The sequence below is a fragment of the Chelonoidis abingdonii genome, chromosome 3, assembly GCF_003597395.2.
Source record: "Chelonoidis abingdonii isolate Lonesome George chromosome 3, CheloAbing_2.0, whole genome shotgun sequence".
Lineage (NCBI taxonomy): Eukaryota > Metazoa > Chordata > Testudines > Testudinidae > Chelonoidis > Chelonoidis abingdonii.
This window is the reverse complement of record NC_133771.1, coordinates 83,853,824-83,879,559: the sequence shown is the minus strand read 5'-3', so window position 1 is coordinate 83,879,559 and position 25,736 is coordinate 83,853,824. Positions and strand designations below refer to the sequence as shown.

The following is a 25,736-nucleotide window of genomic DNA, read 5'->3' as shown; positions in this document are numbered from 1 at the left end:
CCTGGTCCGCCAGGCGCTTTCCCTACAGAAGCGCCGACCCTTGTTTGAGAAACCCTGTATTAGGAGGAGTGTCGTAAGCAAGACATGAGAAATAATTCTTCTTCTCTACTCAACACTGAAAAGGCCTCAACTGGAGTACTGTGTTCAGTTCTGGGCACCAGACTTTGGGAAAGATGTGGACAATTTGGAGAAAATCCAGAGGAGAGCAACAAAAATGATTAAAGGTCTTGCAAACATGACCTACGAGGAAAAAATTGGGTTTTACACTGGAAAAAACTGAGGGGAAACATGAGTGTTCAAATATGTAAAATGTTAGAAATTGGAGGGTGATAAATTGTTTTCCTTATCCACTGAGGACAGGATAAGAAATAATAAGCTTAAATTGGAGCAAGGGACATTTAGGTTAAAACTTTGTAAGTGTAAGGGTAGTTGAGCACTGGAACAAATTACATAGGGAGTGTGTGGAATCTCTGACATGGGAGGTTTTTAAGAACAGATTAGACAAACACTTGTCAGGGATAGTTTTGGTAATACTAAGTCCTACCTCAGTGCAGGGGACTGGACTAGATGATCTATTGAGGTCCCTTCCAGTCCTACGTTTCTATAATTCTGTGTGGATAACAGTGATCCAGTTGATTTGGTGTACTTGGATTTTCCAAAAGACTTTGACAAGGTCCCTCTGAGCAAACTGAGGGCATGTCTGCACTGTGATTAAAGGCTGGCAACTGACCTTTGTCAGCTGACTTGGGCTCCTGGGACTTGGGCTATGGGGCCGTTTAATTGCAGTGTAGAGATGCTTGGGCCTGGGCTCTGGAACCCTTTCCCTCATGAGGTCCTTGAGACAGAGTCTGAACACTACACTGCAATTAAATAGCCCCATAGCATGAGCACAAGTCAGCTGACATGGACCAGCTGCAGGTGTTTGTTTAAAGTGTAGACATATCCAAAGTAGCCTAAGAGTGAAGGTCCCTTTGTAGATCAATAACTGGTTGCAAGATAGGAGACAAGGGGTAGGAATAAATGGTCAGTTTTCACAATGGAGAGGGATGAAGAGTCCTCCAAGGATCTGTAGTTGGACCTGTACTGTTCACTATGCTCATTAATTATCTACAAAAGGGCATGAACAGTGAAGTGGTGAAGTTTGCAGATGATACAAAATTATTCAAGATAAGTCCAAAGCAGGCTATGAGGAGTGACAGAGGGATCTCACAAAACTTGGTAACAGAGCAACAATGTCAGGTGTAATTCAACATAGATAAGTGCAAAATAATGCACATGGGGAAAAAATAATCCCAACTATACATATATAATAGATTCTAAATTAGCTGTTATCACCCAGAAACGTGGTCTTGGAGTTACCATGGATAGTTCTCTGAAAACATCAGCTAAATGCATCGCAGCGGTCTAAAAGGCTAACAGTATGTTTGGAACCATTAGAAGAGGAATAGGAACTAAGACCAAAAAATTTTAATGCCAATATAGAAATCCATGGAGTACCTATGCCTTGAATACTGTGTCCAGTTCTGGTTGCCCCATCTCAAAAACATTACAGTGGAACTGGAAAAGATTCAGCGAAAGGCAAAAAAGATGATCACAGGTAAGGAAAGTTTCCACATGAGGAGGGACTAAAAAGATTAGGACAGGTCAACTTAGAAAAGAGACAACTAAGGGGGGATATGATACAGGTCTATAAAATTGTAAGCGGTGTGGAAAAAGTAAATAACACTTTGTTGTTCACCCTGTTTACCTTTTCATACAATACAAAAACTAGGAGTTACCTGATTAAAGTAAGAGGCAGCAGGTTTAATTCAAACGAGAATGTCCTTCTCTCACAAAGCACAACTAACCTGTGGAACTCATTGTCATGACATATGGCCAAAAGTATAAGCTAGTTTCAAAAAAGACCTAGATACATTCATGGAGGATAAGTCCATCAGTGACTGTTAGCCAAGATGATGAATGATCCAAACTATGCTCAGCTTTTGACTAGCAGGGAGTGGAAGACTGATGTGGATCATTCCATAATTGCCCTGTTCTGTATACTCCCCCTGAAGCTCTGTTTGGAGACAGGATACTGCACAATGTTGATGATAGTCTGGCTCGCATGGCAGCTCTTCTGTTCTGCCTCAAGGGAGTTAACACCTTTTTTCTTATTGAATGACGTAGCCTCATGAGCTATAAAGGTAGGTAGAGGGGTGGTGTGTGTGTGCGCACAGGGTGTGAAGGAAAGCTTTTTAAAAAAAATAAATAAAGCTTAAAGCTAATTTAATTTGTATTATATGGCTAACGAGGAAACACCAGGCCAAATTCAGGCCTGGTGTAATCCATTCTCTTCAGTAGAGTGAGCTGTTTATAACCAGACTGAATTTGTCCCTCAATGTCTGGGCCAACATCCATCTAAGGCCTCCTGAAAGATGTTGCAGAATCTTGTTTTCCTCCCATGATTCAGATAGAACTACATAAATCTCGAGTCTTTCCAACTAATTCTGTTAGGTCATATAATCCCGTCCATCTGGTGATGCACAATTTTTCCAGTATGTTTCTCTATATTTTCTATTGCTTTGCAGAGTCTAACTTGAAATGACTCTCTCTAGAATGGCAATCACTTCCTTTGAGGATGTTTGTCCTTAAATTCATTAATTATAAGCCTGCCCCCCCCCCACTCTCCCCCAGTATCCACAGGCAATTGAGGAAAAGGCTCATAGTTCAGATAGTTGTTAGTAGAGTGTCCTCAGCATTTGTCACATACCAGTTCTTTCTTTGTGTAAAAAGGATGATATGCTAAGCTAAACTCTCAGTCAGTGAGCTGTGAACTTCTGAATCTCCAGGACTTCAGAAAAGTGAATACCATGTGTTTGGACAGTTGATGTACTAAAGATCCCTTCATGAATCCCCAGAATTACCAACCAGTGCTGATGAGATCTTCTGGGAGTAAGTGGGTGATCCTGCTAATTACGTTGACCTTTTCTGTCGTTAGCTAATACTACTTCACCCAGAATGTTCAAGTATCTTTTTTTTTTTTTGGAACAAATTCGTTGGTGAAAGAGACGAGCTTTTCATAAACAGATAAGAAAAGTTAATAGCACAGAAGTACTTTATATCTCTTTGACTGTAAAGGGTTAACAAGTTCAGTAAGCCTGGCTGTCACCTGACCAGAGAACCAATCAGGAGACAGGATACTTTCAAATCTTGAGGGAGGGAAGTTTCTGTGTGTGCTGTTAGTTTTTGGTTGTTGTTCACTCTGGGGGCTCAGAGGGACCAGACATGCAACCAGGTTTCTCTCCAATCTCCCTGATACAGGCTCTTATAGTTCAAAATAGTAGTACTAGATAGATAAAGCGAGTTAGGCTTATGTTTGTTTTCTTTTTTGCAAATGTGCATTTGGCTGGAAGGAGTTTAATTGTGTATTTGGCTGGAAGGAGTTCAAATTTGTATTTTTGCTGAAAGGATTTTAATTTGTACTTGAATACTTAGGCTGGGAGGGTATTCCCAGTGCCTATAGCTAAAAAACCCTGTACCTATTCATTTTAAATTTACAAAGATAATTTTTACTGTTTTTCTCTCTTTAATTAAAAGTTTCTTGTTTAAGAACCTGATTGTTTTTTTATTCTGGTGTGAGACCCCAGGGGACTGGGTCTGGATTCACCAGGGAATTGGTGGGGAGAAAGGAGGGAAGGGGGAGAGAGAGGCTAATTTCTCTCTGTGTCAGGATTACTTTCTCTCTCAGGAGAGTCTGGGAGGGGGAAAGAGAAGGAGGGAGGAAGGTGAATTTCCTCTCTGTTTTGTGATTCAAGGAGTTTGAATCACAGTGATCTTCCAGGGTAACCCAGGGAGGGGAAGCCTGGGAGAGGCAACGGTGGGGAAAGGGTTTACTTTCCTTGTGTTAAGATCCAGAGGGTCTGGGTCTTGGGGGTCCCCGGCAAGGTTTTGGGGGGACCAGAGTGTACCAGGCACTGGAATTCCTGGTTGGTGGCAGCGCTACAGGTTCTAAGCTGCATCTTTTGGACTCTAAGGTTCAGAGTGGGGAATTGTACCATGACAGCTGCATTTGGAAAAACAGTGTTTAAAGATGTATGTGCCCCTTCCCAATTTAATTACAGACAGGTTTTTAGGAGAGAACAACTTGAACGCTGCAGAGCCCACCAGTAAAGTGCAATGCCTCCTCACTTCAGCCGCGGTTTACTCTAAACAATGGATTGGAAGTGACAGAAACACTAAATAGTTCCATTGGTGGCAGCTCTGGGAGTAGAAATTAAGAGTCCTGCCTCTCTGTCTTTTGGGATAACCACTAGACAGCACTCCTTCTAGTTACTACATATGTGTATAAATAACTTGTCACCACTTCATGTTGGAAGATGGTAAGATGCTTCCAACCTAAAGATGTGCAATAGATGAGAGATGGCCAGCAACCAAAGATCGCTGGTGCTGCTAGTACATTTACTACTAGTTGCTGACGGAGGGAGCCACAACCTACTAAAGTAGTTTAAAACAAAAAAAAGAGTGCCCTAAACGTTTGTTCAAAAGTGAAAGTTATTTTTTTAAATGCTTTTCAACTTTAAACTGGTGCCATGCTTCTGTCTGTCTGTTTGTGGCAAGTGGTAGAAAGTTGTGCAGCCAAATAGTGACCCAGCTATTTGTTTGGCTTTATCTGTAGGTTATGCATTCAGTGAAGATGGTGAATACTTTGCTTACGGTCTGAGTTCCAGTGGCTCAGACTGGGTAACTATCAAGTTTATGAAAGTGGATGGTCCTGAAGAGCTTCCAGATATGCTGGAAAGGGTTAAATTCAGTTGCATGGCTTGGACTCATGATGGAAAAGGCATGTTCTACAACAGCTATCCAAAACAAGATGGGAAAAGTGATGGTAAGTATGCCTTGAATCAATGGAGAAAAGTAACCCCTTTTTTCAAGAGATGGATGTAATCACTCACTCACTCATGCCCGTCACCCCAATCGGGGTATGGGCCGCCAACCACAGATCTCCAGAGTCCTCTATCCTGGGCCATTTGCTCTAGCTGGTTCCAGGTATAGCCCATTTTTTTGCTATCAGCCTGAAGGTCGTGTCGCCAGATATTTCTTGGATGGCCTCTTTTCCGCTTGCACAGTCGTTCTGTCCAGCTGTGTGTCCATCTTGTCCTCGCTGATGCCTAATAGGGTCAGGTTGTTGCTCCTCATCTCTGCTGCAACCTGCGCCATCTTTCCTGACTCGTACATGGTCCTCACGTTCCATGTGCCTATGGTAATCCTCCTGGTTGCAAGAAGGGTAATCGGCTTAGTGGCTTCCTCACGGCTTTCACCACCCAGCGTCATACATCTTCGAGTTGAAGACCCTTCTTTTTCCAGGGTAAAAGTCTCTGTTGCCTCTATTGTTGGCGTTTCTGTAGCAGGTTGATTTTTTTTTACGAGGTGAAGTTGCTAGCCCCACTCCCAACCCTCCTCCTTTATCCTGACTTGGGACAGGCAGATGGCCCCAAAGGACCTCTCTGGTGGAGTTGATGGATGTAATAGTGGCTAGAAAATTGTTTTACATGAGCACTGTTTAACCACATCCATGGCAAGTTGCCCCAGAAATTTCCTTAGGCAGTTGAGAAATGTGTAGAATATTGATTGGCTGACTGCTTGATACTCACTCCCCTCTGAGATTGCTGCTACTTCAAGTACTATACACTGCACTCTCCAGTCCTGAAAAGACTTAACGTATACATGCATTCCCTGATCATCGTGGTAAAGGTGTGTAAGTCTTTGAATGATCAGGGCCTTAGTCTATATACATTATTTTCCTTTATAAGTGTTTTTTTTTTTCCTGTCTCTCCTTTCTTGTCTTCTTTTGTGTAAACAGTATACTCATCCTTCTTTCCACGGTGAGGTTTTTGAAGATCTTGCTCCCAGTATGCTTAACAAAAAGTGCTTGGGACAAGTCTTTCTCTTATTTTTACACATTCAGTTGCTCTTGAACTATAATTTGGACAAACTTCCAAATTTGGTACCTGGCCTTTCCTTTTTGCATTGAAATAATGCTCTAAGTTCAGAAGTTAAAAGATCACATAGCAGTGCTGTAGTGTAAATCTAGAAGTATTTGGTAAGGATTGATTTACTGACTAAACTGCATCTGTCTGTCACTCCTGAACATTTAAAACAAACAAATGGTTAATGAGAAAAAAAACAGGAAATGCAGCCTAAATGTTACATGTCCAAAAATTATTGGGCCAATATTCTTTTTTTACCTTGATTTGATTAAACAAAATCTAATGGCATAGATTCTTATTTTCCTATCTCAAACTTTATCTAGCACTTCATGCAAAGCCTTAAAATATCACTTCTTGACCTTCAGCAAGTATTATTATATGAACACTAACTGATAGTATCCTGGCGATACCAATGTTGTCTTTCTTAGTTACTGTATATTTATTAAAAAGGATGACTATAAATGGCATCTCATGTTACATGATGCCAAAACCTATTCAGATATTTTAGACTCCTTGAATAATGTTTGCAGTTTCTGATGGCTTCCAGAAAATGGAGCGTGAAACGAGTCCTGAAATTAGCAATATTTGTCATACTTGCTTCTCCCCCAAATACACCCACTTCTTTCTTGTGTAGTGAGAATATGAATGGCTGCTGACCCATATCAGGCAGCAATCTTTGAATAACTCCTTTCACCACAAGTGTGTGTACAGAGGCAGAGAAACTTGCAAAAAGTTTATGGTGTTAATAAAAATTGTCTTTGAAAATGAAATAATTCCCTTCTGAATTATACCAGGCACTGAGACCTCCACTAATGTGCATCAGAAGCTGTTTTACCACGTCCTTGGGACTGACCAGTCAAAAGATGTTTTATGTGCCGAATTTCCTGATGAGCCAAAATGGATGGGTGGAGCTGAGGTAAATTGCACACTTTGTTTATCTTTATGCATGTTCAGCCTCTTTGATTAAGCCAAACTGTAATATTTATTACAAACAAAAAAATCTATGTTGAGACCATTATTAAGGTTGCAAAGTCAAAGGCTCAAAAGTTAGGAAGTGCCAGAATTAAAACTACTATACAATTTTAATTTGGTCGTTCTGTGCATCAGCATTATGATACAGACTTTAATTTCATGATCACATACTATTTTTTTTTTCCCTTGGGATCCTGCATCATTCAGCACAAAGTCTGGACAAGCTCTGAGGGTGAAGCAGGGTAGTGTAGTGAAGGAGACTGTCTATAGGCCCCCTGGCTCATTTGTTGTGGAAGTTGGAAGGTGCATTGCAAATGAGGCAGAGTATGTTCAGGAAAAGAAGAGAGGGTTTCAGGGATAAAGCAGGTGAATGCTCTCCTGGAGAATTGGATTTTATCCTTCACTTGCCACGGAATTTCTATGTGATGCTGGACAGGTCATGTAAGTCACGATTTTTACAGGTGATCACTAATTGTGACTGCCTCATTGTCTGGAGCCTGACATGAGACCAGGAGGTCTGACTTGCAGAGGTGCTGAGCACTCACAGCTGCAAATGAAGTCAACGAAATCTGTGATTTGAATATTAAGTATATGTAATATATAATGTTAAATACTCTGAGAAATCAGGTCCTAGATGTCTTAAGTTGGGTACACAATTAGTTAATACTTTTGCCCTTGATCTCAGTGTCTCAATTCCCATCTATAAAATGGGGATAATAATACCCTTCATCTCATAGCTGCCATGTGAAGCTAGATTACTGTTTGTGCAGCACTCAAGTGCTATAGTAATGAGTACTTAAGAAAAGCCTGCAAGGAAATTAATCATTGTCTTCAGGGTGGGATTTGAATAATGTGAACCAAATAAGCAGAGGGCCACACACTGAATAATAAAGATAAAACAAAACATTGAATAGCTGCTCATTTAGTGAGCAGCCTCATTCCATGTACCATAGGATGCAGGGTTTTTGTGGAAAAAATTACACATGATTAAGTAGTTAAAGACACTGTCATAATTAAGGCTAAGATTTTGTCATGGATATTTTTAGTAAAAGTCATGGACAGGTCACGACTTCGTGACTTTTTTTCTTTTTTGTCCATGACTTTTACTAAAAATATACCCGACAAAATGGGGATTTATGGGTCCCCACACTGTCTGAAGTGTGGCAGCTGCACGGGGGCCAGGAGCTGCGGGGGTCCCCCACTGCCTGTGGGAGCCAGGAGCTGCAGGGGTCCTCTGCTGCCTGCAGTGGCCGGGGTTTCCCCCCAGTTTCTAACCACTGCAGGCTGAAGTCATGGAGGTCACTGGAAGTCACGGATTCTGTAACTTCCGTGACCTCTGTGACTAAATCGTAGCCTTAATCATAATGCATATTCAAAAGGTGCCTGAATTAAGGTTTCGTAGGTAGGAGCTGCCAGAATTAAAGTTAACTTTTGAGTGCTTAACTTGGCAATCCTTTGCAATCCTTAACAATTGTTAAATGTTCTTTTAACAATTCTGTGTGTAACTTCCTGGGTTGTGTGGAGGGGGGCTTTTTTGTTTTTGTTTTAATTTTTTAAGGCACACTGAAAAAACAAGTGCCTTCATGAGGCAGCATATTGACACCCACATAGGTCATCAGCAGGGTTGGAAACTTGAGACCAACTAAACAGACTTCTGCCACATGAACTAACGGAATAGCTGATAGCAGTAGTAAGTTGTCGTCCTCTGTGTGGACCAACACCCAAGGGGGATGGAACTCTGCCAGTGGATTTCAGATATTTGCTGACTGTAGAGTAGTGATGAGACTTGGGATTCTTGGGCTTCATTCCATGCTCTGGTGGGGAGTATGCTCTAGTAGGCACAGATTCTTCTTCTAGCTCCCCAAACTTGACTCTAACCTGTCCATGTCCCAGTCCTGTCTCTTCCCCACTCCAGCTCCCATTCTCCTCACGTAGCCAGTCCGAGGCTTCACTCCTCAGGTTTCTTATCTATCTTACTGTCCAACCAGTAGTTCCTGCCCCTGGGTGGATGGATGCGATCTCAGTCTCTCTTCTTCTCCTCCTCTCCCACTCCCCCGGCCTCGTTTCCCTCCCTGGCTCAGGCTACCGTAGTAAGTTGGCCTATGATATGTAACTCCAGCTACGCGAATAATGTAGCTGAAGTCGACGTACCTTAGGTCAAGTTGCCGCAGGGTCTACGCTGCGGGGGGTCGACAGGAGAAATTCTCCATTGATTTACCTTACTCTTCTTGTTGGGGGTAGAGTACAGGGGTCGACTGGAAAGCTATCTGCTGTCTATTTGGCGGGTCTTCACTAGACCTGCTAAATTAACCGCCAGTGGCTCGATCTCAGAGTGTCAACGAAATGGGTATTCACCCACGAAAGCTCATGCACCAATATGTCTGTTAGTCTATAAGGTGCCACAGGACTCTTTGCTGCTTTTACAGATCCAGACTAACACGGCTACCCCTCTGATACTTGATCCCGTCTGTAGTGAAGATGTAGCCTTAGTTTCCTTGCCCAACAAGTTTATTTTCTCTATCCATCCAGTCCCATTGTTCCATTCCCCACCCCTTAGTCCAGCTCTTATCCCTTCTGCATTCCAATCAGGAGTAGGGGAAATCATTTGAGAGCACTGGGGAGACAGGTTCCCATGCTCTCACTTTAGGTGACCAGACTTGTCACCAGCAGGGCCTACAGCAACCCAGAGCTGAAAGTGGGAAAACCCTGCTCATACCAGGAGTGAAGTCTCTGATAAGCATGTGTAAACTTACACCTTTTTTTAAAATGTCAAATATGGATAGTGTTTAATGGGGGTGGTTTAAAAAAAAAAAAAGCATATCCCTGGCACAAAGGTCACCCCTGCCAAATTTCAAGTTCTTACTCCAAAGGATAAAAAAACACTTCCATGTTCCCCATCCCCTAGTCTCCTCTGAAACGACTGAAACATTTTAACTGAAATTTTCCAAAACAATCCAGCATGCGACAGATGACAGGCATGGAAAATCAGTCCAAACGGTTAAACTCTGGCAAAGTTTTAAAAGCATCCTTTTAGTGTGATGCGTTGGGCAATCTTAATATTAGACTGCACTGCCAGTCTCACCTATAATAATTTATTAAAGAGCCACAGGCTTCAGTGGGTTGAAAATAGCAACGTATTGGCCACAGAGTAACTCCTCCCCTGCATATAAATTTGCTTACAGAATCGGTGATCATCGTAATCATTCAGATAATCATAGAACTGATCTTCTTAATAGTTGATATTCTCTTGGAATTTTCAGATCTACTCCAGCTACTGTGCTTAACCACTCTGCTCTACTGCTATTTATGATCTTTTTATTATTTTTATTTTTATCTCCTTCGTGATGAATAATACTGCTTTTGTCCTGTTTGGTGTATTCAGCACATAGAACTCCAGTAGTTAAATATATTTTTTTTTAATTGCAAGTGTGGCAAAGTACCTGCCTCTCCGTTTGGTAGCTCAGTCCCTTTTTGCCCTGGAGACACAGGCTTGGTAAAAGAAAAAAAAAAAACCCTTCCCAATCTCACAGGGTCTGGCTGTTCCCCTCTCAGCCAGCCCCTTGTTCTAGTTTCCTCTCCTTCTGGGGAGAATGCAAGCGGCCTTCCAAGGAGAGTTTCAGAGTTTAGCTGCCCCTACTTGCTGGCAGCTACTCTACTTCTCTCTTCCATTCCCCCCCTGCTTCCCTGCCAGGGAGGTTTTTAAAAAGGTCACCAGCAGTTGGAGTCAGCTGAACCTGATCAGTTCCCTCCTAACTCCTGTCCCAGTTGAACCTGATTCCTCTAGGCTAAGCCTTCCGGGACCAATTACTACCCCTCTCCTGGTAGCCAACTGTCCTGAGTTTGCCACACAAGTCACTGTCAAAAGAAAAGCTGGAACTGTTGGAAGACAAATAGTTTCTATCAAAGAATTTTAAAAATCCATTTAAGAAAAAGGCAGTGATCCAGATTTAGATCCTTCATTTGTGAAATTCCTTGGGGAGAAAAACTTCCATGAAGCAGGATGGTTTTGGTTTGTGTGTGTGTGGTTTTTTTTTTTTTTAATAAATTAGAGCACTTATGAATCATAAAATCTAGAGACGGCAAAGACCTCTTAAGCAAATGGTTTCTCAACCAGGAGCCTAGGGGCCCCTGGGGGAGGGGCATGAGCAGGTTTCAGGGGGTCTGCCAAGCAGGGCCAGTGTTAGACTTGCCAGGGCTCAGGGCAGAAAGCTGAATTCCCACTGCATGGTGGTGAAGTGTGAGGCCCTGAGCCCCGCCACCTGGGGCTGAAGCAAAAGCCCAAGCAACATAGCTTCATGGTACTCCCTGTGGCATGGGGCACTGGGCCACTGCCCTGCTTACTACCCCTTAACACCGGCCCTGGCTTTTAGATACAGAAAACCAGTTATTGTGGCACAGGTGGACTATGTCATTTTTATAACATGTTTGGGGCCTCAGAAAGAAAAAGGTTGAGAACCCTTGTCTTAGGCCATGCAGTCCATCCATGAAGTAGTTATTCACTAGGTCACATACTATAAACTTTAATCTGTCACTGCAAATCAATCGTATAGTAAAAACTAGAAAGTTTGTGGAGTTAAATTGATAAGAAAGGGATATAACTTGAAAACTGTTGTCCTTATTTTCTCACTCTTGTAAATAAACTGATTCCTCACAGTCTGTTGGTGACAGATGTCTCATAGTGATGAACCCACTGATTCACACTGGTGACGCGCATTGTTAGAGTACACATGTTGTTGTGAAAGCTAATTCATTTTCCTTTTGGGCACTGTGTTCTGATATGTACAAAACCTAGGGGATCTCTTTATGCTAACTAGGACAATAATATAAGAGGTGGTGGTGTGCTCTCTTGAGTGAAATCTTGTCTCCAAACTCATTGTAAGAACCTGTTGAATGATCTTTTGTCAGTTAATGGAGGGGAACAGAGGCTGCAGGAGAGGCTTTTCCTATTCAAGTGGAAGAAGCATGGCAAACATGTCTCGATGTCAGAAATGTGGAGCTGAGTGTGAGGAGAACTCGTAGAATCTTCAAAGTGAAAGGCAAAGCGTCTGCCATGCCAGGCGCAGAGTTGCCATCACACCTTTGGCCTCTGAAGGCCATGTCCATGTCAGTTCTGTACCCAGTGGTTTCACCACCAAGACAGGGAGCTTGAGGAAGATTTACATTAATAAAAGATGTGGGCTTTTTTCTAGTAAAATTTGCCTTCTGTGACATTTTGTATGTGATACTGACACACAGTATGGTGCTCTTATGCTGAATGAGCAAACCACCTTTCTAATGTTTTGTAGCAAGAATTTATCTTTGTACAGAATGAAAACTAATATGAAGAGTGTAGGGAAGCTGCCAGATCGCTTAGGGCCTGCAGATGTTGAGAGGGGTTGCTGCTGTGAAGATAAGTTTCTGGATAATGAATTAGTGCTGCTTCCCTGGGATCTAGGAAGAATAATCCACCTGAAATTCTGATCTCAGGAAGGGAGTGAGAGGACCTAATGGAGTTTGTTTGGTTTTTTGATTTGAGCGTAGCCTACTTGATTTTACTGAAGAGACAAATAGCTATGTACTAATCTAACAAAGATGCTTAAACTGTTGTAAATTGTAGGAGTGCCCTGGGCTCCTGTTGTGAAATACTTTGCACCTGAATGTATTAGATAGGGGAAAAAAACAAGCTCATAAAAAATGAGGACTCTTATGGTAGGGGAGGGGGGGTTGTGTGGAGCTTGCCCATCAGTTTTAGTATCTTCAATAAAATTGTTTTATTGTTACTTTAATTGTAGTGTTTTCCCAAAGTCTCTTCATGATAAAAGGGAAATTGCTGTGTGTGATCGATGGGAAGGTAGATCGGAATTTCTCTTTATATGAACTTGTTTGTAAGACTTGTCTGAATCTTGTCTGACAAACTTTTAAAGGTGTGTGTGAGAAAAATGGATGATACAAAGTTAATTGGAAAAATTCAAGAGACTTTGTACACCCAAGGCATCTGTTGTTAATTAAAATGTTTTTTGGCTTTGCTGTTCTCTTTAAATATCTTTGACTGCTTATTTTCTCTTAAGGTGCTGACATCCTATGAAATGTAACCATCTGCAATTGAGCATCTTTTTATTAAAAAGATTTGTTGTGTATATCCAGAGTCTTATCTACTTCCTTAAGTGACAAAAAGTTTACATAGCACTTAGCTGTATTGACCTTGCAGGGCTGGGAGAGCTGAATTCTCTTTCATTTTATACAGTTATAGCAGTGCAAACTCAAATAAGGCCATGGGGTATACCAAATGTAATTGAAAACCTTAATCTGGCCTATAGAACCTTGCTTGCTGCTGGTGATACCTGAGATGGAAAGAACTCCTTTTGATTCTTGTAACCAAGGCTGAGTTTGCAAGGCTGACTCACAGGCGGGGGAATTGCCCTTTTATTTGGAGATGTGATACATTTGAAAAGGAAATCCTTGGGATGACAGAGTAAATCCGCTGTACTTTAAAAATTCTCTGTGGAAGATATAGACCTGATTAGGTGTATTTTTTTCAAAGGAGAAAAATGAAAATAGGTCACTGACTTGGGGAAAGCAAAGTAGAAGAAATTTGGTCAGTTTAATACCTTTGAGAGACAAAATGCAGTAAAAAAACCTGAATTCCCTGATTCATTACTCATTCAACTCTGGGGCTTGCATGTGTGTCTGATACAATAGCTGTTTGATCTAAACATAATTGCTGATGCTGCAAATGGTATTATTGAAAGATTGCTTTGAAAGATTGATTGATAGAAACAATTTAGTTTATTTCCAGTCTGTGTGTGTTAAAAATAATCCAGCTATAAATATAAAGATGATGGCATCAAGTCTCTTCAGTACTCCAGAATATTTTTGTATTGAATTTAAGATGGGAAGGGGAGAAAATCAGTTTGACTAACTTCCCAGTAGAGGGCAGTGTGGAATGAAGATTTCTGAAATGAATGGTGTTGTAGGATATCTTTAAAAGAACAACAGATGGGTTGTCTTAATCAGGGCCAGTTCCAGGCACCAGCTTATCAAGCAGGTGTTTGGAGCGGCCAGTCAGGAGCAGGGCGGCACTTTCAGGTTTTTGGCGGCAATTTGGTGGAGGGTCCCTCACTCCTGCTTGCCGCAAAGGACCTGCCGCTGAATTGCCGCAGATCGCGATTGCGATTGCGGCTTTTTTTTTTTTTTTGGCTGCTTGGGGTGGCGAAACCCCTGGAGCCGGCCCTGGTCTTAATTAATACTGATGTTCGTGTATTATGGTGTATTTTTACAAACTCCTACAGCATATATCCCTATTGCATCCAGATTCATATTTTCAAAGTTAAACAGTAAGTTTTTTGTAAAGCCTTTCACAGCTGGTAGAGTTGAAGAACAATTATTTCCTAAGACTTCCCATTGTTGCTACCAGTGGTGGAACTGAACTTGAGGTAGGAGTAGGTGAGAGAACTCTGTGGGCTGGTGGGAAATAAGTTACACACAGCCTGGGAGGGCTCCACCAATGTTTCTGGGGTGTTTTAACAGTGAGATCCACCTAGGTGGATATAGAATAAGAGATGGCTCTCAAGGCCACGTCCTCAACTATTCGGGGTTTAAACAACTTGCAGTGTACTCAAAGGCAAACAGGAAGAAAGTGCCACAGGCACATGCCAGTGTTTGCAAGGTTAGAACTCTGGGTGGAGGTGTGGGTGAGGGAGTCAGTTTGGGGTGCAGGTTTCGGCTGGGCAGCACTTACCTCAGGCGGCTCCCAGAAGCGGCTGGCATGTCCGGCTCCTAGGCAGATGCATCAGGGGTCTCTGCGCTCTGCCCATGGCTGCAGGCGCTGCCCCCACAACTCCCATTGGCCATGGTTCCCAGTTCCCTGCGGGAGCAGCACAGAGCGCCCCCGTGGCTGCCCCTGCACCTAGTAGCTGGACATGCTGGCTACTTCCAAGAGCCGCATGGAGTCAGGGCAGGCAGGGAGCCTACTTTAGCCCCACTGAGCTGCTAACTGGATGAAATCCGGCTGCCTGGCAACCCTAATGACTGGGACGGAGGGGTCCTAGGTGCTATGATAATACAAATACTTATGAGGTCATTGATTTAATTACATTAACCAATTTTAGCCAAGCGTTCGTTTCAAGAATGTACTAGACCATTGCTATAGAACCTCACTCCTGATAGGTCTTACACTGTTGCATAAAGTATAACATGTAGTACAAAACAGTACTGATGTCATTTAAAAGGAGAAATACAGTAGTTTTGCTTTGTCCTTTCTGCTTGTCAGTTCAGCAGCAATCCTCCCTCCTTCGTGCCTGCAACCTTTCGTTTGGTAATAGTGTTGGAAAATAGCTCACTGTTGCTGTTGACGTCACTCTGGTTTCTGTGCCCCTGGGTTTTGGTACCATGCATGGTACAGCTGGATCTCTGTTGCCACCAACTCTTCCTTCTCCAGGTGGTCTAACCTTCCTCCACCTGGTTTATGGGAACAGTGAGTACAGTTCCTAACTCAGCCACTTGGCTCCACTTGAGGGCTTTGCTGAGTTTGTTCTGTTTCATTAGGAATGCGTTATGTGATAATGGCCATTATCCGCTTTGGTGTGCAAAGAACACTAGTGTTTGAGGAAGAGCAGCAGTTAGTGAAAAATAATGATCAGGGTTTCTTAATGACTTCAGGGTGGGAATTATAACAGCATTAAAAATGTTTGGAGTTATAGGCAAAGTGAATTTATCTTCCCTCAAACACCAATGTGTTCTCCAATCCCTGAAGTTTTCTGCATTGAAATATTTTTTTTTTCATAGCTTGTCAGGCAAAATAATTTCTGAACTGATTACTTTTCCCTTGCAGTAGTACAATAGGACAAGATGCAGAAGGATAAATAGGCTTGCTGGCTTGTATAGGAGTAAAATACCTAGTTGCTTGATACAATATTGCAGACTCGAAACACTGTCCTTTGTGAAATAAAGACAAAGTAAGAATGCATCCATCTGGAGTGTTGCTGCAGTGACTAGCAAAGTGATTTTAAAAGCATTGGTTGTACTGTTGATGAAATCTTGGGCACTACCAATCTACTTTACATTTTTTCCTTTCAGATTAAAATTATTTTTATAGATGTTATAGTTGTGGAGAAATACATAAAGCCAAAAAGTATGAAATTCTCAATCACTGGTAATTTAAAACACAAAATTGGATGATTTTCTAAAAGATGTATATTCCAGCCCCATCAGTAATAATTTTGGGGAAGTTCTATGGCCTGTGTTATGCAGAAAGTCAGACTACAAGATCACAATAGTCCCTCCTAGTCTTAGAATCTGTGTAAATCCTGCAGTCTCCGTGTGTGTGTATGTGTGTGTGTGTGTGTAAATATGTTAAAATGTATGAAAATCTTAGTATTCTCTAAGCAATACACCTAGATTGAACTCTGTGGCCCTTACATAAAGTTTTTTTGATTAAATTCTTTTGGCAGTGAATATAATAGACTATAACTGCTGTCTACATGTATTGAATTCATAAAAGTCCATCTGCTCCTTCGGATTACTAATATAACAAAGGAATTAATCTTTTTCTCTACCTAATAATGTGTAGCCTGCTGGAGAATATATTTGACTGATACTGAAAGTTTTGAGTTCAAATGTTTGGTTTTTTTTCCTTCTTAGATATTAATTCATCTGTGTATTTCATGGGTAATCCCATGTATCTTCCTAAATAGGTAATATATTTCCAAGAAACAAAGTTAATGTGAACAGAAAAAAAACAAAACAGAAATCCACCAAACCCTAAGTTAGAAAATGGAAAAACTCAGCCATCAAAAATGTAATGGTTACAGAAAGGGTCCAGTACTTTGAAGGGCCAAATGAAATAGAACTTGTCAGACTAACTTTGTCTACTTCCTGGGCCTCAGTGTTGTGTACTGTATAACTCTGACGAATGCTTTGTCTAGAATGTCATTTAACTAATTGCTTTGTTCATTTCCTAGTTCAGAAGTGTATTCCCGCTCTCTTCCCCCTTTCCCCCCCCCCCAAAAAAAGTTCCAATCTGGCATATTGGCAAAGAGGTACTTGCAAACAAGATTGAGGTACACTGCTGGAGTAATATGGGGACGTTTGCACTGCTGCCTGTGCTCTACCCATTTTATCCATAGAGGCTTTCAATCCAGCAGTTTTTTAGCATTAAATTCTGTCATAAACAAGTTCAACATATGAAAAGTTCTTGGCAAATGTTCATGTATGCTACTATTTATGCGGCTGTTGAGACCACGATTTGAGTGTGTGCCTAACTATCTAAACAAACGTATGGACCACAGAGAGTAATATTAGTTTTGGAACAATTATCGTCCATGTGCCAGCATAACAGAGGTAAATTTGTACATCCTTTTATACCGGCAGTCTTGGGCTATGGCTTCAGCAAACTACAAATACAAATGAATTCTAGAGTTTGGCCTTACACCAAGAATGGTCTGCTGTTTGCCCCTAGGTGTTCCACTGTGTAGATGTAAGGCCATTCCTTGCTGGTAGTAGCTACCATGATGGGGTATCATGTGAGAGGCAGTCTAGGAAATAAACTAGAAGAGAGCTCTTGTGCAATTCAGGGCTCCATAGATAGCTATGGACATCTTGGATTCCACCCAGGAATGAATGGAAAGCCTATGCAGAACTCATGTTGGCTTGCTGTGCTTAGCAGCCAGGCAGAGTGCTTCTGCCCTATCTGAAACTTCCCAGTAGGTCTTCAGTGCTAACCCCAAATAGAGCATGTTACAATAAAGCCACCTGGAGGTGAGATAAACATGGATAATTGTGAGATCTGTAGCAGTGAAGAAGGCTGGCATTGTCATCTGGAAGTCTTGCAGCAGTGAAGAATCCCATAATATAAATAGTGATTGTTAGGGTGACCATATGTCCAGTTTTGGCCAGAACAGTCCCTTTTTTAAGCAGTGTCCTGGCCATCCTGACTTTTATGGCAGAAGTGGGTATTTGTCCCTTTGTTCTGCCGACTTGATCAATTGGCAAGAGCAAACAGAACAAATGTCTACTTTTGTCGAAAGGTGGGGTGCAGAGGAATTTTGCGTGTGTGTGGGAGTGCGAATGGAGATGCCAGCCCCTTGCAGGGGGAAGAGGCAGGGCTCTCAAGGGCGTGGCAAGCAGGATTGCAGTGAACAGTGACAACCTCTTTCAGGGGTGGCAGGTAAGATTCCTGCAACCCCAGCCTCTTGTGGGGTAGGGCAGGGTTCCAGCAACCTGAGCCTCATGGGTAGGTGGGAGGAAGCATTCCAGGCTCAGGTGCGGGGACACACACACTCGAAGGACCAACTAGGCCCTTTGGGGAATATGGTTACCCTAGTGGTTGTGAATGCAGAAGAAAGGAAGTCACATCTGTTCAGTCCAGACAGAAATTGCTCATTTAATTTAACCCTCATGAATTTTCCACCTTAATTCTAGTATCTCTCTCTCGTAAATTAAGCCTAACTTTCACCCAGGGGTTCCTTCAACAGGCCCTTCACAAATATTGAGTTAGATATTGACAGTGCAGTGTCATGTGTTAGTGACAGCCATATTTACTTGTGTTTCAGCATAGGATTTGAACCCAGATCCTAGTGTGAAACTTAAACTTTGTGGGCTATCAGTGAGTGTTACTAATTGGTCTCTTTGACAAGATATGGCTACCTGAAGAGAATCCAAATGTGGATGGGGAGAATACGACTTCATTTCCCCCCCCGCCCCCTTTTGGAAACAACACCCAGTCTGTTTACAGCACAAATTGGCCAATGGCATTTAGAGAAATGGATGTCTACTTCTCCAGTATAACATTTGTTTACATTTTAGTATGCTGCAGCCAACACTGCCTTGTCCTGTTGCTGTTAAATTCCTTTGGGTTACAGAACTCACTGATGTAACAACAATTAGAGTGATGCAGACAGACCTAATTGGCATCCCACCAGCAATATGCTTTGGGAGTTCCTGCCTCAAATTAAACATAAACTGCTATCAGCTCTTCACTAGTTCATCTGGGAAATGCTGAAGGAAAACTCAAATCTGCTGTTATCAGAGGTCCTAAATTACCCTATTTTTAAAAAAAAAAAAAAAATGTGGTGCAAACAAGTTTTTCTCTTAAGCATTAACTCACAATATAACTTAAAAAAGTATGCTGGGTCATGATTGAAGAATTGCAAAGCATAATATTACTGAGTCAAAATATTATAATTTAAATATACGGTAGTTATATTAACACCTTTATGATTCTCTGAAAAGATTAAAGCAAAATAATAAGCAAACTAGTTTATATTCATTAAAGAAAAAATTAAATATGTAAAATATGAACAGTAATCAAGTGTATAATTTTCAGCTGACTGCAGTGCACGTGTCTGTTATACCTTAAACATGCGTCTCTCTGCAACAGTTAATTTTGATTTCCATCTCTCTATGTAACTTTGACTTGAAACAGATGAATTTACCTGCTGTGAATAAGGACAGCTTGAATTAATTCATCTGTTTCAGTGTACTGATGTTAATGCAAAATTAAAGCATGTTACCTATCTCATAGAGCTGGAAGAGACCCTGAAAGGTCATCAGGTCCAGCCCCCTGCCTTTACTGGCAGGGCCAAGTACTGATCTTGCCCCAGATCCCTAAATGATCACCCTTAAGGAGTGAGCTCACAACCCTGGGTTTAGCAGGCCAATGCTCAAGCCACTGAGCTATTGCTGTCCCTCTCCCCTTCTATCACCAAAGGTATTACAACTTGTTAGAGTAGGATTTAGGTATTCTTAAACTTATTGTGTAGCATCAGTTGCAAATATTAACAATCCTTATATCTAAGAAAGGAATAACATATTTAACCAAGAAATGTAGGGCCGCATGAAACTCTTCTGTCACTAAGAATCACATTTCATAACTACAGAGCAAAGTTTGCTTTAGATCAGAGGTTCTCAAATCGTTGTCTGCAGACCACCAATGGTCTGCAAGCTCCATTCAGGTGGTTCACGGATAGTTCTCTCTAAGGTGTGTGCCTGGGCGGCTGCACACAAGAGAATGAAGGGCCACCCACCTAATTAGTGTAGCTGTGCAGGCATGGCTCCACTATTTAGGTGCCTGGACCCTGGAGAAAGCACACATGTAAGGTGAGGTGGTGGCCTTGGGAGGGAATAGGGGATAGGTGGGAGGGGGTAGTGGAGTGAGAAGAGGGAGTGGGGGGAACTTGGGATGTGCAGGGCTGCGGTGGCCAGAGAAAGAGGCGACTTTCCCCAGCTCCAGGGCTACGGCTGTCAGTGAGAGACGTCCCTCCTTACCACCCTCAGCTCTGTGGCTGCTGTGGTGAGGGAGAGACCTCCCTCCTTCCCAACCCCAGCTCGGGAGCTGCTGCATTGGGGGAGAGACTCCCCTCCTTCTCAACCCCAGCTCGGGGGCTGCCACGGTGGGAGAGAGTGGGCACATCGATTGCACTAGAAAGGTAAGACTACTGATATTAAAATATGTGTGCTTTTATTTGTAGAACAAAAAAGTTAGGTTTTTATATATATATAATATATGTATGTCATAAACAGATAGCTAAGGGTTAATGTTTCTTTTACCTGTAAAGAGTTAACAAAGAGAACCAAACACCTGACAAGAGGACCAATCAGGAAACCGAATTTTTTTTTAAAAGCTTAAGGGAGGGAATTTTGCGGGTCGTCTTTGTCTTGGGTCGGAGTCTTTTGTCTGTCTCTCAGCTTTGAGAAGGTTCTTTCTATCGTCTAATCTTCTGTTTCCAACTTGTAAGTACAGGTAGAAAAACAATATAGGCTTTTATGTTGTTTTGGGTGTATTTACATGTGTGTAACTTGCTGGAATGTTTCAAATTGGATATCTTTTTGAATCAGACTGTTTATTCATATTTTCTTATAAGCAATAGCCCTGTATTGTCATCTTGATGCAGAGTTTATATTCTTATGTCTTTTTCTTTCTTTTTTTTATATAAAGTTTTCTTTGTAAGACTTGTTTGAGTTTTTCTCTCTGGGTAGGTTAAGGAACAAGGGGAGGGAATTCTCTTTGTGTTAGATCTACGGAGGGTAAGCTCTGCAGCACCAGGGAGTTGGTGGGAGGGGGAAGAGATAGGATCATCTCTGTTTCCTTGTATTTGGGGTTTGTCTCTTTGTGGAATAAAGGAGACATGCTTCTTGGTATTGTGATGTAAAGAGATTGCATCAATACTCTCAGGTTAGCCCAGAGAGGAAAGTCTGGGTGAGAGAGGGAGGAGGAAGGGAAGTGGTTTATTTCCCTTTGTTGGAGACTCAAAGCATCTGAGTCTTGGGGGTTCCCCAGGGAAGGTTTTGGGGGGCTCAAGTGTACCAGGCACTGATTCCTGGTTGGTGGCAGCGAGATAAGATCCAAGCTGGTAATTAAGCTTGGAGGTTCATGCTAAGCACCCAGATTTTGGACGCTAAGGTCCAGATTTGGGAGAAAGGCTTATGATAATGTGTATATATATATATATGTATATATGTAGCACTTTTATTGAAAGCGCTTTACAATAGTTAGCTAACGGTACAAACAATATTTGGAAAGATCATTCAGTGGTCTGCTGAGACCATCAGCAATTTTGAAGTGGTCCTCGGAGGTGGGGGGGAGATGGGGAGTTTGAGAACCACTGCTTTAGATATCAGATACTTCCTGTACACATTTTGCTACATCCTTATGCATCAGTGTGACATACCCCATGGTACAATCTGGACTGCTGGATAGCTGTGTCTCCTCAGTTCTCCAACCTGGAATGTCTTTTACATTGCTTTACTGGTGAACAGCCCCTCCTGGCCAGTTAACATTCAGCCTCCAGCTGTAACTTGCTCTCAGCTGCACAGTGTTGAGTGCTACTAGCTAACCACTCGTAAATTACACTGCAGAAGAACACCAGCAGATTCCTAGTCCCAATCTTGTCCCCCAGAAATGTCTTGTACTACACAGTACAGTACACTACCGAACAATGCAAGCTCATATAAAATCCCATCATTTCTATCAGTGGAAAATGATATGCACTAGCGTTGTTATCTCAAATGGAGTTTCCCACGCACTTTTTAATCCAAATGCACTTGTTAAAATAAAACAATAAGATAAGATTTTTCAGTGATTACAAGTAGTGATGCATAAAAGTCAGGATCGATTACAAAAGAAATAAGAGTAAAATGCAAGCTAATACCCAGCTTAACAGGCTAAGTGAACTTAAAGCAAAAAGGTTTTATCTTACCATATGTTAACAGCAGTCTGAATTGTCTGAAAAGCCTTCCAGCTAGGACCACCCCTTCCCTAGTTCAGTGATGCTTTATTTGTCTTTTGAGACCTTTGTAGCTGACCTGAGCAGAGATGTGGGGAGGGAGAGGTGATTTGGAGGCAACTGCCTCTCATTCTTATATCACTTTCCCGTCTTTGAGAATTACCTCTAGCTGGGGTTCAGGCAACAGGCAATCTGTTTACACCTCCACCCCACCTCTGCCTACTGTGTCTTTATCAATATATGAAGTCCTTGCTCACACCCTTCTTCCTTCCAAGGAATGTTTAATTAGGTAATAGTCCATTAAGACCTGGCTGGATGTTGTTCTGTCCTTTTGTTTCTGAGAAACTAGTTTAGACCTACTTTTCTTAAACTTGGAGCAGGTTATAGCAGTGATGCATAGTAGAATCTTATAACTTCAAATACAATGTCGATAAGCATATCTTACCAGGACAATAATATTTAGAAGATTGACATTTCAACTGATACCTCACAAGGCAGACGGCACAAAATTTATCATAATCTTGTAAAAACGGTAAACATAATAGTGTAGACCATCACAATCGGTTTCTAATGTGACTTCCAACTCCAGGATTTTGGAAGACTAAAAATGCACAACGGCTCACTTAAACAGGAAAACTTTAAATTGATTACTTTCCACCACAAAAGTTTTAGGCAAAGGACTAAATATACTTTTTTTTTTTCTTCCCACTGATCAAGTTAATAAATAATTTTTTCTCTTACTACATTGGTACATGTTACCATGCCTTTAGCACCAGTTACCAGGAAACAGGACACCTATGAGAAGCCTGCGTAGGAAAGGGGACTTATTAGTGGCTTCAGTTATGCTTTCCCATTAGAGCAGCAGGTGTTGGAGAAGAATTGAGTATCTGCATACCACAAAGCCTCAGCTGGATATTATGATGCAGCTGTTGTTCCATAAGGTTGTAACATAGTTCAGTTTTAACAGAAGCTTCAAAACTTTATTTTGTGTAAATCTCATTGAAATGGCAAAAACTAAAACAGAGAATGTAAACTTTGAGGTCTACTTGAGTTTTTCCTGTTGGTTTGATGAAAAATGAATTAGTAGAATAAGAGTTTTTAAAAATTTCTACTGTGAGTGACTTCGTTTCTTATAACATTTTAGCCATCCTGGAAAACTTTGTGTCAACTTGAATGAGTTGGATTTTAATATGAGGGCAAATCTGCCATGATTCATGTGATGTCACTCACTTCCGGAGATGATAAAAATACACGTACAACCCTTCACTAATTATCCCGACAGCCTAAAGCAAAGTTCCCTGAGCTGGAAAAGGAGCCCAAATCTCGCTTCTGAGTTCTGTTTAAATTCGAACGCTATTCATTCTACCATTGTTAACTAAGGCCATGAACGCCCTCCTAGAAGACAGTTAGGTAACAGCTGCTGAACATTTCTCCCCCCTCTACCTGCTTTTTTTTTATTATTATTAGTAGTAGTAGTATTTTATTTTATTATTCTCATTTGGCAGAGAGCTTATGCAACATCATGGCAGGCACTGAATGCAGGTCTCTAATGCAGGGGTTCTCAAACTTTTGTATCGGTGATCTCTTTCACACAGCAGGCCTCTGAGTGCGACTCCCCCCTTATAAATTAAAAACATGTTTTAATATATTTAACACCATTATAAATGCTGGAGGCAAAGCGGGGTTTGGGATGGAGGCTGACAGCTTGTGACCCCCCATGTAATAACCTTGTGACCTCCTGAGGGATCCCGACCCCCAGTCTGAGAACCCCTGCTCCAATGTGACAAACACCAGTCTTACCCACTGCCTCACACTGTCTGTCTTTCAGAGTGATTCAATCAGTTTGGTTCATCGTGTATTGTCTGTAACCATTATAAACTACACTCGTCTCCGAAAGTCAGTGATAGAATCTAGGGTTCCTGGTCACTCATCGTCTGCTGCTGACTAGTAAATAGCTGTGCAACCCACTAGAAAAGTGTGTGTCCAGGAAGAGGCTCCAGTCTCTGCTCTGCTTAGTGAATAGCAATTATTCCTGTTAGTCAAAAGTAGGAATCTAAAAATCAAGGGGTTCAAACCCTGCTGCTGCTCCGAGGGGATGGCGTGGTTGAATGTGAGTCTCACAGTGAAAAGACCTCTTCAGTGCAGGTTTTGCACTGAAATTTGTATGATAATATGTACATTGTATGAATTGCCAAATACACATTTCAGTAATATGTCACACATTTTGCTTTATATATACCAGCTGGGGGGAAAGGTGTATATATGGTGTGTCTCACTAATCCATAGAGGATCTGTCCTGATCTTGGGAACCTGCCTTTTTTGCACAAGCTTTGAAGACTCTCATGCTTTTAGTTCTGGAGGTCATCTGTTTAATCCCCAGTGTTGGCTGAGATGGCAGCTGTACACTTGCTAATGCAGAACATCTGCATGTTTATAGGTGGAGAGACATGTTCGTATGATGCATCTGAAGAAATGAGTTTTTTACCCACAAAAGCTTATGTCCAAATAAATATGTTAGTCTTTAAGGTGCCACTGGACTCCTTTTTTGTGGATACAAACTAACACAGTTACCCCTCTGATGCTTGTATACTGTTTGGGATGGGATGCCCAGAGGAAGGATCAGCACAATAAGCAGACCTGCTGGTATCATAGAGGCACATGCCTCTTGTTTCTCCTGCCGCTTCTCTCTGTATCCAGAATCAACTTCACAGAGGTTCTTTCTAGCTGACGGGTTATGTTGCTAATTCTAAACGCAGAAGGTTGCTCTTGATGGACCTTTCCCCCCAATAACTTCTAAACAGGGATAATCTTCTCTCTATCCTAAGGTTATGACTATGTTCAGCCCTTTTTAAAATATCTTTGCTGATTCATTATCTTATTACAATTCAAGCTTTTCCTTCTTAAATCGGCCTCTGTACCAAGTGACTAGAGGTTAGGTAATGTAATACTGATTTTTTTTTTTTTTTTAAAAGGCTCCAGAGGCAGTCTTGACAATTTTAGGCCAGTAAACCTAACTTCAGTAGGTGGCAAATTGGTTGAAACCATAGCAAAGAACAGAATTATCAGACATATAGATGATCATGGTATGGTGGGAAGAGTTAACGTGGCTTTTATATAGGAAAATCATGCCTCACGAATCTGTTAGAATTCTTTGAGGGAGTCATCAAGCATGTGGATAAGGGTGATCAAGTGGATATAATGTACTTGGATTTTCAGAAAGCCTTTGGCACAGTCCCTCACCAAAATCTCTTAAGCAAAGTAGGCTGTCATGGGATAAGAAGGAAGGTCCTCTCATGACTCAGTAACTGTATAAGAGATAAGAAACCAAGGTTAGAAATACACAGTTTTCACAGTGGAGAGAGGTAAATTGCAGGGTCCAAGGATCTGTACTGGGACCAGTCTGTTCAACATATTAATAAATGATTTGGAAAAAGGGGTGAACAGTGAGGTGGTAAAGTTTGCAGAGTATGCAAAATTACTCAAAATACAAAGCAGACTGCAGAGTTATGGAGGGATCTCACAAAACTGGATCACTGGGCAACAAAATGGCAGATGAAATTCATTGTTGATAAATGCACAGTAATGCATATTGGAAAAA

The 25,736-nt window shown here is 41.6% G+C and overlaps 1 protein-coding gene across 1 annotated transcript in view; it reads left to right on the top strand.

The window, feature by feature from the left end:
- PREP (prolyl endopeptidase) overlaps positions 1-25,736 on the top strand; it is a 168,325-nt gene that overhangs the window by 25,067 nt on the left and 117,522 nt on the right. Inside the window, exons 5-6 of the mRNA XM_032783579.1 lie at positions 4,655-4,864; positions 6,761-6,882. Coding sequence (XP_032639470.1) covers positions 4,655-4,864; positions 6,761-6,882 — 332 coding nt within the window. The remainder of the gene's footprint in view (positions 1-4,654; positions 4,865-6,760; positions 6,883-25,736) is intronic.